Below are 16,488 nucleotides of genomic sequence, written 5' to 3' on the forward strand. Positions count from 1 at the left end.
GTCTGTTGTCCTGGTAAATAAGCTGTCCTTTTCCATTGGCTAGCCTGCGATGCCAGTCTTTGCTGTACCTGAGGCTCTTCAAACTGAAGAAAGAAACTGCTCTGAAATACTCAAAGACGCTGACAGAGCATCTGAAGGTAAGTGCACAGTAGGAGTATCTGTTTCCCAGGAGACAAAATTTGTAGTCTCCTATTCCCACCTCAGAAGTGCCCTCATGGTTTTCCTGCCAGAGGAGAGGAAGAGCTACTATTTGGGAACTTTCAAATAGTTTGAAGTTTAAAATGCACACATCTCTGACTGTGGAACCTATGTAGCCGTATACAGTAGCTCTTAGTAATATTTCAATGTATATAATCTATTTTTATCACAAAACCTAATGTTTTTTCATGATAGCCCTACATAAGTCTTCCTAAAATTCTGCCCTGATAATGACTCGGAATGTTTTAATAGCTTAGCATTGACTTCAGGGTCAAGTGAAAGATTCTTACTCTCACCTACAAGTCCCTCAAGACTGATCTCTCTCCCACTGTCCCTCTTTCTTTTCTGAAATTTACTCCAGGTAAATTGTCTGGGTCATATACACTCTCTTGTGTACAGCCTTTGTACATAGGATGACTTGCCTTGCTCTATGCCTTCTCCCCTCTTCTTTATCCATCTGAATGTTACTCATTCTTTGTCTCTCCCTTTTCAGTCTTCTAGAACACCCCAGCTCTTATCGAAATAACTTCCTTCTGTTGCACATTTCTACATACACACACACATTTTGGTTTCTTAAGATCAGCACTGGCCCAATGCTTTTGAATATATTTATTACATCATAAATAAATATTACTTCATAAATTACTTTTTTGTTTGTTTTTTTTAGTTATTAAGTACATTCTCTTTTTTCCACAGAATTCTTACAATAATTCTCAAGCACCATCACCAGGCTTGGGAAGGTAGGTAAATTTTATTCTGTAAAATTTTATGTGACAAGTTTATTTTTATGTGAAAGGGGAATGGGTTTGGCCACTTTCCAAAAAAGGTATTTTTTGTGAAAGTGAAAGTCACTCGGTCATGTCCAACTTTTTGCAACCCCATGGACTGTAGCTTGCCAGGCTCCTCTGTCCATGGAATTCTCCAGGCCAGAATACTAAAGTGGGTAGCCATTTGCTTCTCCAGGGGATCTTCCCAACCCAGGGATCGAACCCAGGTCTCCCACATTTCAGGCATATTCTTTACCGTTATCATTTTTTTTTTAAGTTGAAAATATCTTAAACATGCTCTTAGATTAAAGAAGGATACATTTCACCTGTAGAAGTCTGAGTTTTTTTTTTATTTCCAACTCCTCAACCTTTCTCAGCTTGATTTCTGTGGCTAGTTGGAGTTTTATCACCTTGTATTTATATTTGTTCATGTCTGGACACTGCCAAAATTTAATAACAGTGGCACGAGTATGGTTTGTCCTCCATTCCCACATCACTTCCATCCCACTCACCCACAGAAAGGATGAAAAATACCATGAAATCTCGTGTTGTTAATCCACTCAGCTTTCTATAAAACAAATGGAAAGTACCTAATTATATGCCCAGATGGGTGGAAAGTGTGTTGAGCTGAGAGTGAGATGACTTAACTTCTAAGTCTTGAAACAGCTCTTACCAAAGTATATGACTTCCTCACTTCTTTCCCATCTTTTATACTGTTGCCATTGGTTAAACCAAAGAGTCTTGATAAAATGATAACACAGTAAACACTATAGTGAGCTAAGTATTTATTTAAAAGAACTTGTACTTCTTTGGAAGTACAGTTCCCTTTTAGTTTAAAAGAACCTTTAAATTTTAAAAGCCTTCCTGTAGGAAGAGCCAGGTGTACATTAATTTCCTCACATTTGTCATTTTCTATATGAATAAACTTCCTATTTCTCTGTGTGTAGCAAAGCTGTTGGGATGCCTTCCCCTGTTTCTCCAAAGCTGTCACCAGGCAATTCAGGAAATTATTCTTCTGGAGCCAGTAGTGCTTCAGCAAGTGGTTCTTCAGTGACCATTCCACAGAGGATCCACCACATGGCAGCCAGCTATGTTCAGGTTACATCCAACTTCCTCTATGCCACTGAAATTTGGGACCAAGCCGAACAGCTTTCCAAAGAGCAAAAAGGTAAGGAGGTCTCTGGAGAGACTCTGAAGGATGGAATTGTTAAAAAGAGTTTTTATGGAATAGTTAAATTAAGTGTCTGTTGTACATTTAGTTTATTATCTAGTCTAGAGTTAATGACAGTCAGTTTGCTGATCTCCATTGCTTATCAGTCATGTAAATGTACTGAATTTTGTCAAAAAAATACCTTGCACTATAGTGGTGACACAAACTAAACAAAAAATAGTTTTGGTCTAAGACAAATATGCCTTTGTTCAGCCACATTTAATTCCAGCTTATACTATAAAAGTAATAAAATGTATATTCCATCCTGGGATGGTTAAGGTAAATTTGGCTATGGGCATAGGATTATATCCAGACATCTTATACATATGAGGTATCTAATATATAAGAAAACATGTTCGTACTGGATTTTTAAAGACATATTGGAAGAAACTTAGGTGATAAAAGAGACTATAAAATGAATAGCCTTCTGTCTAGCATTCTTTAATATTAGGTCATTGCACCTTGTTATCTCCCAAACTAAGAACACCAAGAATTAGGAAGTATTAAAGATCTTTGAATACAGAATAAACACTTTAGTAGATGTTTTTTAGCAAATATGTGTATGTAGCATCTATTCAGGCAGCTCCTTTGTAGAAAACTTAAAGTAGCCAATCAAGCAAGTATACTTTTGTCACAGAGTATATTTAAATATAATGCTTATAGCATCAGATGAAAATGAAAAATTCTGATCCCTAAGGAGGGGTAATAGTGGGAGGAAGGTTGTGTTTTTTAAATACCTGATTTGTTTTTAAAATTTTAAATACTGTCAGTACAACTCAGGAAAGGTTACAAGATGAAATTCTTAAGTTATCCCTACATTACATTCTTCTCCCTGATGCCAGTTTTCTAGCATCATTTTTCCTTTCCTTTCCCTTCATCTCTCCATTCCTCCCTCCCTTTCCTTCTTCCTTCCCCTACTATTGTTTACATTCTTACTTGCCTGCCTGCCTACCTACATATTTTATGCTAATTTTCAAACACTGACTAAAGGAAAGAGAATGGTATAATGAACCCATGTACCTTTTACTCAACCAGTTTCAGCAATATAACATTTTGCTAATCTTGTTTTCTTTTCCCCCCACCATCTCTCCTCATCACCCCCCGCATCATATTTTTCTTTACCCTGGTATATTTTAAAGCTAACTCCTTTATGTCTTCTAAGACATAATCTCCCTTTAGATTTCCTATTGTTTGAAATAATGCCTTTTTTCTTTAAGCAATTGGGTTTGTTTCAAACAGGATCCAGACATTCATTGATCAGTTTCTTAGTATCTTCCATTCTTCTATTTCCTTGGCGGGGAGGGGCATGCCATTGATATCAAGGAGAAACTGTACCATAGAGTGCATCAAATTCTGGATTTTGCTGATTACTTCCTCATGGTATTGTTTAGCTTGTTCTTCTGTCCCCCTTACTCATACTGATAGTTATATCTTGAGACTTGATTAGAGTCAAGTTCATTATTTTAGGTAAGAACTTTTCATAGGTGGTACTCTGTATTTCCTATTAAATCATATTATGAATTATATAATGGTTATTCCTTTTTTAGTCTTAGTAGTATTTGACCATTCAGCTGGTGTTGGCCTGATTCAGTTTGATCTAAACTTTAAAATTTTAAACTATTTAACTTAGGCTTTTAGCATCCATTGATGATTATCACCTACATGTGTTATTCCATTAGGAAATAGAAAATTCATCAGGAATTTATTAGCTGGAGTTACATAAAGGAAATCCTTTTCTCCTCAACTGTTTGATGACTTCTTATCTTATATATGTATACTAAGGTCTTTATTATCATTGTGCATATAAAAACTGTCCTCACTGAGTCCTACATCCCTCTGTTTTCTCCCAGAATGGTGTTGGGATCAAATGTTAGGATACTGTCATTCTTTCCTCTTCTCTACACCCTGCCTTATATACACATCAGTCTGATTTTGTTGACATAGAAAGAATCATGTCATTTCTATCTCTTACATTTTTAAACTACTGTTTAAAACATGAGATTCAGTTCATCAGAGTTGCATGGCATGATTACAGCAGAAAGATTGGACACAGGCTGTTGTAAGTATCTAACTTCACAGGGGCTCTTATGGGAGAAACTTGCGGGTAACAACATTCTGCTTTCTCATACCACTTGCTTCTTATACAAAAACTGTTCACAGAGAATGTTTTGAGTAATAGTATAGTGTCAATACCTTGTATAATTAGGTCTCCATTTTAATCATGTTTGCTTTGTAGTAGCAATTTCCATCGGTGACATTTTGTTTATATGTGTAACTCTTAATTCCTGACCATATAGTCTTTTTAAAATGTTTTGTGACTTAGGGAAAAAATATAACTTGATTGACTATGGGGTGATTTGTTCTAAAGCATGAACAGTTACCATTTTAGTGCAGAAGGAAATGTTTTTTACTTTATATGAATAGTTTTTTACAGTCTAGACTAAAAACTTTAAAGCACTGATTGAAAAGAGTGTACATCATTTAATGAGTGTTTTTGATTTTCTAGAATTCTTTGCTGAACTGGATAAAGTAATGGGCCCTCTCATCTTTAATGCAAGCATCATGACAGACCTAGTTCGTTACACCCGGCAGGGACTGCACTGGCTTCGCCAGGATGCCAAGTTGATATCCTGAACGGAACACAATCTCGTTGCCTCTGATTTTCTCCACAACACTGTGTCATGTCACAAAGGAAAACTGCCATAACACACCACCTAGTTGACACTAAGAATGAGGAATGGTTTTCTCTTCCCTGGTTCCTGCATTTTTTTTTTTTATAACCCAAAGTCATGTCATTTGACCCTCCAATATTCCCAATATGAAAAGTTATTTAAATGCTTTTAAATCTGCAGCATGTTGATAGTTGGTTTCAATGAACTATAATATTGAAATTTCAGTTGCAGTTCATTACTAATTTGTTGAAATTCTATTTATTTTAATTTTCTTAAGTTCCCAGATTGGGGCTAGTTTAAAACTTAGTTATTTCTGCCTATAAATTTACTCTGTTGAATATTTTATGTAAATTTAATGTAGACTTTATTTATATACTTTGGGAGCTTTGTTACCTAAAAGTAATGTCTTTTTGTGGTAGCTCTTCTAAGAGTAAGAGTTGGTTTATCTAGAATATGGACATGTTCTTTCTACACCTACTACCTGATATTACTTCAGATCTTAAGTACAATTTTATTATTGCAGAATTTATACTTAGTACAATATTAAGGATATTCTTCTACACATGGAAAATCACTTAAATATGAGAAGATGGCAGTCTACATGAATGTAAAGTGAAATGTTTCTGATTTGGTATGCATTATTTCAAGAACTGTGAACATGTGTTAATAACACTATAGCAATCACAAGGTGACTGTAATTTGCATTTAATGCATTACAAAAGAGGGCAGGCAAACTTTCTAGGAGAAGCATATCATGTGAAGGGTTTCATAAAAGGACAATCTTGAACCTTATGGATTTTATTAAATCATATGTTTGGTTGTTGTTGTTGTTGTTACTAATAATTTGACACTTAACTGAAACAGAATAAGTTACTGTTGAACAAAGGATGATCCAACTCCTGAGGATTGCCGCCTATATCTCTTTCATTGATGATGTTTGTAGGGTAAAAATCTCTCTTCAGAATTTTAATTAAAAAAATTTTTTCCCACACTAGATTGTGATGCTCCGGTAGGAGCATGCTGTGACTGATGTAAAATGGCCTGGAGCTTTGGTGTGTGTGCTTTTTGCTATACAACTTAGGGTTCTAATGCCTGATATAGAGATGATGAATTTCACCTTTTAAACCTATCTTATGTTTACTACCTTTGTATTTTGAAAGCCTTCATCAATGATATATGTTTCTGATGGGATCAGAAAATTCGCACTAGAAGAGTACCTAACTTAGTTCAGTGTGAGCTCTCTTGGGAAGGGGAGGGGAGCAGGAGTAGAGCTTAATAAGCCAGCTCTGTTAAGAGTTGTATATCAAAGTACCTTTCCCTTAGAAGGTGCAGATAGGAGTTATAGGTGAAAGATATACCTTCTGTCTTTTGTTTTAGTGCCCCTATCATGTCTGGTGTGCCTTAAATCTTACCTTTAAATGAAGACTCTATGGATTGTTTACAGATGAAGTTTTACACTAGGAGCAGATCACCCATATGGTTGGTCTTCTGTAGTAATAATGTTAAATTCTCTTTCCTTTTCAGTTGTCCTTTAGGGTCACATAAAGATTAATTCTTTCAGAAAAGCTAATGCTTTGGTTCATGACTTAGTCTAACCTATTGGGTAATGCTGCTTCAAAAAATAGTTTGTCCTCCCAATTCCAAAAATGAATCCATCCAATCAGAAAAAAGGATTGCCCTGTTATTTATAGATGATTGCTAAGGTTTGAAATGAGAAAGAAGGGATAGAAAATCTCTAAGCCCAGTGGTGTAGTGGCCCCTCTGTGTCTGAATCTATACTTACGAAGCTAGTTAACTTTTCTTGTCCTGTGGCCTCATCTTGAGCTTCTTAATGGTTTTGTACCTCAAGTTGTTTTTTTGCATATCACTGAAGATTCAGATCCTCAATTTATGTTGAATTTAACAATTTTCCCTTGGAGAAAATTGCCTCTAATATCTTGCTAATTTTATCTTAGTGTGTTTTAGGGACAGTTTTCCTTAAGAAGACAGCTTCTAAAAAACAAAAAGACGACATCTTCTCTATGATCCATGGTGGTTATTCAGTAAGAAACTTGCCACAGTTAATCAAAGTAAATGTTTGTCCTGTTCTTCTCTAATTTCTCTGATTCCTTAATTTTCTGTGATATCTTGGAAATGGAAAAAGTATCCTTTGAGCTTTTAGACTTTCAGCAACAGCAGCCTGTGGGGCACTTCTGAGTTCCAGTGTGTTCTAGTCTCTTGTGAGTCCTGAAAGATAGCAGGAACATTTATTTCCCAGGTCACACTGATAATTTGTTAAAGCAGAATTTCCTGCATGTTTTATGGTGCTGTGCTAAAATATTCTGTCTCTAAAACTGTGTTAATTCTTGGGAAATTAGTTTTTTAAGCTTTTAATTGTGGAGGGTTTTTCCCACTAGGTGGTAATGGGCAGTGGATCAAACTCCTTTTCTAAACAGTTGAATTTTCAGTGTAAAAGTCTGTGGAAACACCACTCCCTCTCCTCTGTGTCCATCTCCTCAGAAGTTGTGTCCGTCTGCATCTGTTCTAGCACGTACTTAGGACTCCTTCACAGGCGACCATTCCTCCTTCCTCAGTGGGTGTCTTCAGTGTTCTCTAAATACTTAAAACTGATTTTGACAAGTGGCTAAAACTTACTTAGCCTAAGACTTGTATTTAATATAGTTAATTATAAAAATAGCAACTATTTTAAAAATTGTTCTGTTGACTGCTCTTATGACCACACTTGTATGCCAGGAGGCAGCAGCCACACCACTGGCAACCAGCGAACAGATTACAGTGGAGGAAGTTGTCACATGGTATAATATTGCCCAGCCTAGGCCGGGCTGTGGGGAACACTCCCCTCCAGGTGATTCAAGTTTCCACAGTCCAGCCTAGGCCCAGCCTGACTGGGGAGCATTCAGCCCATTTCTTGCCTCAGTGCCACCTTTTTCTGGGCAAGTAGTTAACTGATTTTATAAGCAGTGAATACTTCAGATAAATTCACAGCTGTAGTTGCTGCAGAGTAGAGGAGGTTGACCATCACTAGTTCATTCTCCAGTGTAAGAGCTGTCTGGAGTAATGTGTGCACATGCCCACACATGCCTGTGCTCGGGGGGGGGCTCTCGCGTTGATGGATGCGCAGGGGTCTGGGTTGCACTTTGAACGACACACTTGTGGCTTTATTAGGTTTGCTGTTGTTTGTTGTTTTTTAATCGTTGTTTGTTTCTTTTCATTCAAGAAAGGTCTAATCAGCTAGATCAGACAGCATCATTTTTGTATTTAATGACAATGACTTTGAGAAATTACCTTATTGAATAAGCTTGTGTTGTTGAAGCAAGGCCTGCAAAACACACCTGTTGTAAATGAACGTTCTGGCTCTGGAGGCCGGCAGCACTCTGTGGAGTTTCAGAACAGTCTGTAGTTGCTCCAGTCAGCGATGCCTGGTTGTGTAGAGGAGAGGTACGCTGTGCACTCTTCTAAGTGTGAGGGTGTGCAGCTTTGGATTTTAAAATTATATACACATACACACTTTATATATATGTATGTATGTATGAAAACATGAAATTAGTTTGTCAGAAATGTGTGTGTTTAGTATTTTAGCTTAGTGCAACTATTTCCACATTATTTATTGATCTAAGACACTTTCTTGTTGACACCTTGAATATTAATGTTCAAGGGTGCAATGTGTATTCCTTTTAGATTGTTAAAGCTTAATTACTATGATTTGTAGTAAATTAACTTTTAAAATATATTTGAGCCCTTCTATAGTATTATAGGGCTCATACAGGGTGGGAAGGATTTTAATTTTCCAGTTGCTAATTGAACAAAAGGGCCTCATTATGTATTTTGAATTATAGAAGTTTGCCTCTGGGTCCCAGGAACATCTACTGGGAAGGATGTTTTAGGCAGATTGTGAAGATTGTTTTTTAATCCTAAGTAAATTGCAAAGCAAAACATTTCAAATCCATCTAGATTCCTATAACTCATATTCCCTAATTATGTGGAACACAGATTTCATTTCAATTTCATGTATCTATGTGTTGGAGAGGCAGAATTTTTTCCAATAATAAATAATATTGCACATCTAAGGTTGCTATTCAGTAATATAAATAGAAGAGATAAGTATTGAATGACTTAGAATATATAGTGACAAGAGGCCAAATTGTTCATGTTTGTGAGCATTTCTTTCACATATTCACTAATAGATAAATTCATTTTAGACCCCTAGACCCTATAACTAAGCCAACAAGTAATAGGAAGTAAGTTATTAATAGTTGGTAAAGCAAATGCAGATTCTGTTCACTCAAACCATATGGTTAATTAAAAAGAACTTACAGTCTCCAAAAAAGCGAATGGAAAGAATATCTTCTTTTTTTCTTTTTGATGGCATTTGGTCACAGAATAAGGCATTAGAGTTAAGTCTAAACCAATCTTTAAGCAACCTAAAATAGCAACCCAAGTAATCGTCATATAATGAAGTTGACTTTGGGGAATGTCAGCTTTGACCTCTCCTTGCCCACTGTTCCTCAGCTAAGCATAAATTCCCATTCTTAAAAAGAAACAGCCAAAAGGTGCTCTAGTTTAGAGCATGGGGGAAAAACTCCCACCCAGAAATTCTAGTAATACTGTTTTGACCTCTTACTGCTCCCACATGGGGTTTCTTTTCAGCTTTTTACCACTGGAATTTTCTACCTACTGTGTTCCTCTCTGGAAAACATCTATTTGGAAATGCTGCCTTTCAGATCAATGCCATAATTATCCATACTGTTGAGTTTGTTGTTGCTGTTCAAGAAGTGTCCCCATTTTGCAACGTCATGCACACACCTGGCAGATCATTGACATGAGCATTCAACAGTACTGGGGTCGAGGTGGGGTGGGAATGGGCAGAGCTCACCAACAGAGCTGGCCCAGGTGGAAGTGCCTGAAAAGGCGTCACCTTTGAGGACCAGATGTGGGGTTGGTAAGCACAGTTATGAAAATTTCTATCTAGCCTCCGTTTTGAATGGTTTTAAGAAATTTTGTATATGGAGGACATAAATGCTTATATATTTATTGAAAATCCTTTTTTTTTTTTAATTAAAATTATTTGGTGAATAATGGTTTGATATTTGGGGAGGGTTTTGGAGGGGAGGTAATGCCACTGATAAATTAAAAGCCTTGTTGATTCTGCAGAAAGGTACTGTTAGCGTCTGGTAGGATGCCTTTATTTTATACATGATCCAAATCTTTGTTTTACATTTCTTTTATCCAAAATATTTAGGCATCTGACATTTTCAACCAAAATTTCAATTATATACTGTGATTTTTATTTGTTGCAATACATTAAAATTTCAGAGGTACTTTGGGGCTCAAAAGCTAGGATTTCTAAGTCAGTATGTGCATTTCACATAATAAAGCTGTTAATGGTGAGCAAAGTATTATATACTAACTAGATTTTTCCACATCTGTATAGTATATTATATGTATTTTGTGGTATTGAGATTATAGAAAGTTTAGAGTGTCAAACATGCGTTTAATGTGTATTTTTAAACAAATTTATGGCAATTAAAATATTTGGAGACAAGGGTATCACATTTCAATTTGTAAAGATCTTTTTAACTCTACTGTGTCATTAAGATGCTTTGTATAATGCCAAACCATAGCTGGAGAAACTAAGTTTAATAAATATCAAATAGATTTTCTGTATTAAAGTTTATAAACAGTGTGCTCTCTATACTTTTTCAACTCTTACTTTGCCTTTTTTGTGTACTTTCTGTTTTGTATATTAGGGTCCAGTGCTACTCTTCTTTTAGAGTCTGGTCCCACCAGTGCAGGTCTTAATTTCTGATTACAGAAATTCTGAACTGGCTGGCCATGGGCCCCTCTGCATAGATCATAATTCTCCCTGCTCCAGCAGAAATCTCATACACATCCTTTTTGTTATTCTTGGTGGCTTGGGCTGTAATTGTTTCATTTAACTAGGTTTTTCTTCTGGTTCACTCTGTTCATAGACAAACCAATATTGCCTGTCTTTGCACCTCACTGATATGTTCTTTACATGCAATGAACGGTTAAGATCCAGGGCCATAGTTAATGAACTTGCTGAGGTTAATCACTAGCTATTACTAAACTTTTGCCTTTAGCCTGCCATTGTGTTTCTATTACCTGAAGAAATGTTAACTCTTACTGAAGTTTTCAGATTAAGAAGTTAACACATTATCATTAGGCAATGCTGGGTTTTCTGTAGTATACAAAATGAATCCTTCCCCTCAGAAGTGTGAATTCCAGGCTGCCAAAATTTCAGTTTGAGACATTTAATAGTATCCATAGAAAAATAAACTCTTAAGTTAACAAGTTTAGTTATGCTTATCTACATATCAACATTCTAAGAAGAAACGGAGACCAATTTAAAGTGTATATCTGCCTTCAAACATTTAAAAACAAGATTGCTTTACTTAAGTGTCTCCAGCCAAATGCAGTTAGTCAATATTCCATAGAAGGGAGCATTGTTGTAGGCAAGCGCTGTCCTTTTTTTCCATGGTATGTACATCATTCCTGGGCCACACTTAGGGAGCAGCGTCTTTTCCTAAGGGAAGAGAAAGGTGATTTTTAGGACAAGGTCTGGCAGTGCCCAGAGCCACCCCTGCTTTGTTTCCTTCCTGTGCTTGGTATCCAGTCTCAGGGGAGAGCAGAGAGAGGAAAGGTACTACTCTGTCAGGGTACCAGTATGCAGCGGTTCTTGGCTCTTAACTCTTGAGGGACTGTCCTCCATGGAGCCCCTATCCTTGGCCCAGGCAGTCCTCCACCTGTTTGACTGTTCGGTCTGTATGTGCTGATCTCTCCTCTGCCCGGCTTCCCAGGCCTCTTGGGTCCAGCCAGCCCTGCTCGCAGGTTTGTGGAGTACCTGCATAGCCTCGTGATACATTCAGAATCATCCCGACAGGAGGCTCCAATCGGCCTGAGGGAAACCCCCCTCCAAAATGGGGTCATTCTCCTCGGCCTTCTCTTTGCTGAACTCAGTTCTGGTATTGGCGAGCCATCTACCTGTAGGGTGAACACATAGCCACCTCAGGTGTAGAAGAGTTGAAACCTTACTGTTTATCTTAGAATAATGATCACCACCCCACCCCACCCCACCCCCACCCCCAGATGCTGTAGACTCAGAGCAGAGGGGTCCATTCCTCAGGACTGAGTCTGGCTCTCAATTTCTGCCTACAGTTCCACCTCCACCACTACCATCCCCACACACCCACATATCCAGTCCTTACCTGGGCTAACGGCAACATGCAAATCATGAGTAGTGCAAAGAGTTTAAGGTGCCACATCTTGATAGAGGGGATCCAAGAGCCTGAAGGCTGGGAACAGTACCCACTTCTTTTTATAGACAGACCCACCTCTTTTTTGGTTGCCAGGTAAGATGGGGGCAAAGTCTATATTTGCAGTCAAGGTCAGTTTAATAAGTTAATGTCTACCAGAGAGGAATGTGTTCAAGGCCTGCCTCCCAGGCACGTATTTACTGATCCCTCATCTGGACTTTGTGTTGCTGGCTCGGACTTTTTCACCCATTTTACCAAAAGTCAGCACTACCTCCTCCCCTTTGAAAAGCCACGTGAAGCCATTGAGGGAGACCAGGCACCTAGCCACATTTTCATTCCAAAATAGCTCAGTGAAATCACTAATCAAAATAGAATTCTCATAATGAGGTGAGGTCTTTAGAAACAGTGTTGAATCCCTTCAGCTTATTTAAGAAAGAAGCACTGATCTCTTTTGTTACAGGCAATTGGATATGGATGGCCCTTATCTCCCTTCAGTGGAAAGATGTATGGGGGAGGATGCTTCAGTCAGACTTGCCTACACAGTGCCCCAGATCCTTGTTTGTATAGATTGACTGTCACCCTAATTATTTGTTCCACATCATTTGTCTAGAAAATGGAAACCCAGCAGCAGAAAATTCAAAGCCCGACCTACCTGCTATCTCCCAGGGGAAGGGCAATCAGGACTGACACGTTTCAATCATGGGCAAAGTAAGTATTGGTTGACTTTGTTTCTATCTTTAAAATTTGAGGAAATAGCAGGGCCTCCTAAGTCAGTGAAAGCTTGACAGTGGTGACAGATATTGCAAACCTTGAATTATTAGCTTTCCTGCCAGTACATGACTGAGCCTTTTACAGAGACATCCATCAACTTGAGGGAAGCAGGCATAGGGCTTAGATCTCTCCAAAGCCCAAAACATGTCACCTTAAGTAGGAACCCCTGCAAGTCCCTAAACCATGGGTACTCATTAAATGACAGATATTTTAATAAGTTTGTAGAGAAAGGTGTGAATTCGAATTCTGTGAAAAAGATACATAAAACTTCAGATCTTCCTTTGATCTGGAAGAAAAAGCCAAGAAAGGCAACAAGATCTTTATTTTCTGCCTTGTATCTCCCTGAACATTTGGCTGATACCTCTTCCCTAAGCCCTTCTCATCTTCACAGGTTGGATATGGCAGGTGAGAGCCTGCCTGTTCCCCAAGAAAAAGTGGCGGAGATGTGGCACAGCTGAAGGTACTGCAGGACAGTCACCAGTCCTCTTGCCAAGGAAGTAAAGGGTAGTATGGTAGACCTCAGAGCTGGGGTTGGGTAGGGTAGGACCACAGATCATCCATCTGCCTGTTCCCAGTCCTTTCAGGACCAGGCCAGGCCTGGAGACAGACGCCTCTGCTTGCACTTAAGGAACATGGAGAAGCAGACCTATGCCAAACTCACCTAACCAATCCTCCAAGTTTGAGGCTAATTAGCTGTTCCTTCCCTTTACTCCTGAGCTTCGATACAGCATGACCTTAAGTAGGGGCTTAACTAGGAACTTCTGTGGGATGGAGAAGAGGCTGTGAGGTGACCTAGTGAACATTGGGTAAGAACAGAAATCTGATGAAGTAAGCAAAAGCCTGAACAACGTGATAGCCTAGAGCCAGTTGGGTCTGTGGGCTGAGGGCCAACCTCCCCTTAACAAGCCTTCAGTGATGTGCCAAGTGGGATGTGGAAAGGGTTTATTCCCAAGATGGACTCTTTCTCCCAGTCCTCCATTTCTCCCATCCTGTACTTCAGGCAAAATCAAAGTAGCCTGTTGTGTTAACTTACAAAGCCAATACCACAGCCAAGGGGAAGGTCTGGGGCTTTGGGGCCCCTCTTTGTAGGGGGAATAAAGGACTGGCTATTCATTGTCATGGGTGACAACACTGCAGAAGACTTTGTGGCCCAAGCCTCTATCTTGTATGCCATCCCTCCTCCCAAAAGAAAAGATCCATTAGTTACTACCCATGGAGGAATCACTGTGAGGGAGAGTATTTCAATATGTGTCTATACTAACTTGGTAGTTGTTTTATTTAAAATCAAACTTTTAAAAGCAAAGTGGCATCCAGACAGCATTCAGCTGAAGTGACAGAATTGTCCAGATGTGGGCATAGCCATCCCACATCCCTTGAGTAGCTGTGAAGGCCTATTCCTGAAATTTAAAAAAAAAAATTTTTAAAGTGCAGGAGCTCTCTACAATCAAGTATTTTGCTGAATGACTCAACATAAAAGTACATGTTCCTTTCTCCAGCAGAAAGGTCTAAGCAGCCATAAGGAGAAGAAATGCTCGGCAGGAAAGAAGCCAGGAACCTACGGAGGGTAGCTAACCAGAGGCCGGCCCTGCCCCTCTTTGGGCTTTAGTCTCTTGGGTCAATGAGATGGATGGGAGCACCTCTGTGAGGCTTCCCAGGCACTGACATGTGGGATTTCAAATGATTAATTTACAAGAAGAAAGTGAGACTGAAGCATGGTTGATAGCTTACAGCTTGGTAACTCTGAATACAACTCCGAGGGATTTTATGTTTCTGCAGTTAAGTGCCTAGGGTGAAATGGGAGACCTAGAGGGTAGCTACATGAACAGCTGTTTGAAACACATTCCAGGTGGAGGGAAGATCATGAAGGGCTTGACAGTAACTGGAAACTTTTTTGCTGTCCCTGAGTAGGAGATGCCTAATGAAAAATGAAAGACTGAAATGGAAAAACTTCCGGGTAAAACTTCAACAAATAGAATGTATTTGCTCAATTGCTGGCTAGAACTGGCATGGACTTCTGGGCCTGCATCTCTGGGAACGTGTTGGCTGATGGAAGTGTTCCCTTCACAGCATTCTGCAGACCAGAGATAAATGCCTTTGTGGGAGCAGGAGCATTGCTGGGGAAAAGGAGGGCTAAATGAAAATGTGATTGTGCCCCAGCAGGTGAAGGAGCCACACCAGGGCTGGAGGTTCCAAGTGGATGGGTTATAGGGATAGAGGCCCACAACAGTGGTCCCTCTTAAGAGACCACCCATTTTCAGTTTCTTTATGAATTTCCACAGATAGAATAGTCCATAAAATGATCCCAGATCCCAGTAATGTACAGATGTACTGAGCTATAATCCATATTCCACACCATTCACCACCACCACTACCCCCACCCTCCAGGACCCTACTACACAGAGCTCTGAGTCACCAGAGAGGGAGGTCCTTTAGTGAGGGACAGGCTTAAAGCAGCGCTTAACAATTTTATCTGGAAGTAGAAGCTTAGCGCATGGAAAGGCTTACGACAGTCTTCTCAGTAGAGCACTACTGGGATAAAAGATTTTGGACCACAAGGCTCAGTACCTGGTCTAGACTAAGAAAGGGTTGTTTGATTTGGAATCTCCAAAGCACTCAAAGAACCAGAAATAAGTCTAAAATGATGCAAAGATGGGACAAGGGTGGCCATGCCACCTAGGAAGCTTGGGGCTAAAATTGGAGGGAAAAAAGAAAAAATAAATAAATAAATAAAATTGGAGGGGGAAAAAGAAACAGAGATCAATGGCCTGTCAAGGCAGTAATCGATCCTCCCCTGGCCCATGAACCTGTTTGGACTACGCAAGATTAAGAATGGGTACATTTACACCTTCTTTAAGTTCACAGCTTTCATCAGATTCTTAAAGGAGACTATAAGCCAAATATGTTGCATATCAGGCAGCGACCCCTGGGAATAAACTTGGACAAGAAGCCAAACAGGAAAATTACAGTTTGGTGAGGCTAGTTTTCATCACACCACAGCTCTGTTAGGCCTGCACTACCTTACCAGACTTACATGTCACTCATTTCAGTTACCTCAGCCCTATGGCTTTGTCTTATACCTATTTTATGGGTAAGCAGTTCATAGCTCAAAAATTAGGGTTTCTTGCCTTTACCACACATTAGGGAAGCAAGTTAAAAGGATATAGGCCCCAGGTCTATTTGTCTCAGCCCTACCTCCTTATCCTGCCTCACAATCAATGCAATCTACTGATACCTTACAGATTTTTGAGGTAGTTTTGGTTCATGAAAGGCAGGAATGAGTAAGAAGGAAAGACACAGCCTGAGCCAGAAGTTGACCTACCCTGTGGAAGCTGCTGTTCTAGACCAGGACAGCTCCTTAGAAGAGAGGACGTTTCTAGAAATGGAGTAGGGAACCAGAAGCGTAAACTTCCATCACCTACCCCCACCATCTCCTGGTAAGATAATTCAAAGGCTCTAAGACAGGGGTAAACATTTTCCATAAAGGGTCAAAGAGTAAATATTTTTGGTTTTATGGATCATACATGGCTAAAAAGCACTTTTAGCAGCCTGGTACAAACACAGCCAGTTTGCTAACCTCAGTTCTAGAGGTAAAGGAG

General features: G+C 39.2%; 2 protein-coding genes across 4 annotated transcripts in view; one reads left to right on the forward strand and one right to left on the reverse strand.

Moving 5' to 3' along the window:
* Window positions 1–10,521, forward strand: part of AFF4 (AF4/FMR2 family member 4) — a 79,431-nt gene extending 68,910 nt beyond the window's left edge. For all 3 annotated transcript variants that reach the window (XM_043465525.1, XM_043465526.1, XM_043465527.1), the window contains 4 exons: window positions 44–137; window positions 895–938; window positions 1,913–2,133; window positions 4,682–10,521. In XM_043465525.1, the coding sequence (XP_043321460.1) occupies window positions 44–137; window positions 895–938; window positions 1,913–2,133; window positions 4,682–4,809 (487 nt within the window). In that variant the 3' untranslated portion in view covers window positions 4,810–10,521. The remainder of the gene's footprint in view (window positions 1–43; window positions 138–894; window positions 939–1,912; window positions 2,134–4,681) is intronic.
* Window positions 10,522–11,103: 582 nt separating this feature from the next.
* Window positions 11,104–12,225, reverse strand: LEAP2 (liver enriched antimicrobial peptide 2). The gene is made up of 3 exons (XM_043465528.1): window positions 12,074–12,225; window positions 11,710–11,849; window positions 11,104–11,391 (listed from the first exon to the last, which is right to left on the reverse strand). Exons 1-3 carry the CDS (start codon window positions 12,128–12,130, stop codon window positions 11,355–11,357), a joined length of 234 nt encoding a protein of 77 aa, XP_043321463.1. The 5' UTR covers window positions 12,131–12,225; the 3' UTR covers window positions 11,104–11,354.
* Window positions 12,226–16,488: the final 4,263 nt, after the last annotated feature.

This window comes from Cervus canadensis, chromosome 4 (genome assembly GCF_019320065.1).
Source record: "Cervus canadensis isolate Bull #8, Minnesota chromosome 4, ASM1932006v1, whole genome shotgun sequence".
NCBI classification, from domain to species: domain Eukaryota; kingdom Metazoa; phylum Chordata; class Mammalia; order Artiodactyla; family Cervidae; genus Cervus; species Cervus canadensis.

Bases quoted from the DNA above. Each gene is read 5' to 3' on its own strand.
- LEAP2 (XM_043465528.1), bottom strand. From the start codon at position 12,130: ATGTGGCACCTTAAACTCTTTGCACTACTCATGATTTGCATGTTGCCG. The intron at 11,850-12,073 runs GTAAGGACTGGA...TTCACCCTACAG, and splicing joins GCATGTTGCCGTTAGCCCAG to GTAGATGGCTCGCCAATACC. The intron at 11,392-11,709 runs GTACTCCACAAA...CTCTTCCCTTAG, and splicing joins TGTATCACGAGGCTATGCAG to GAAAAGACGCTGCTCCCTAA.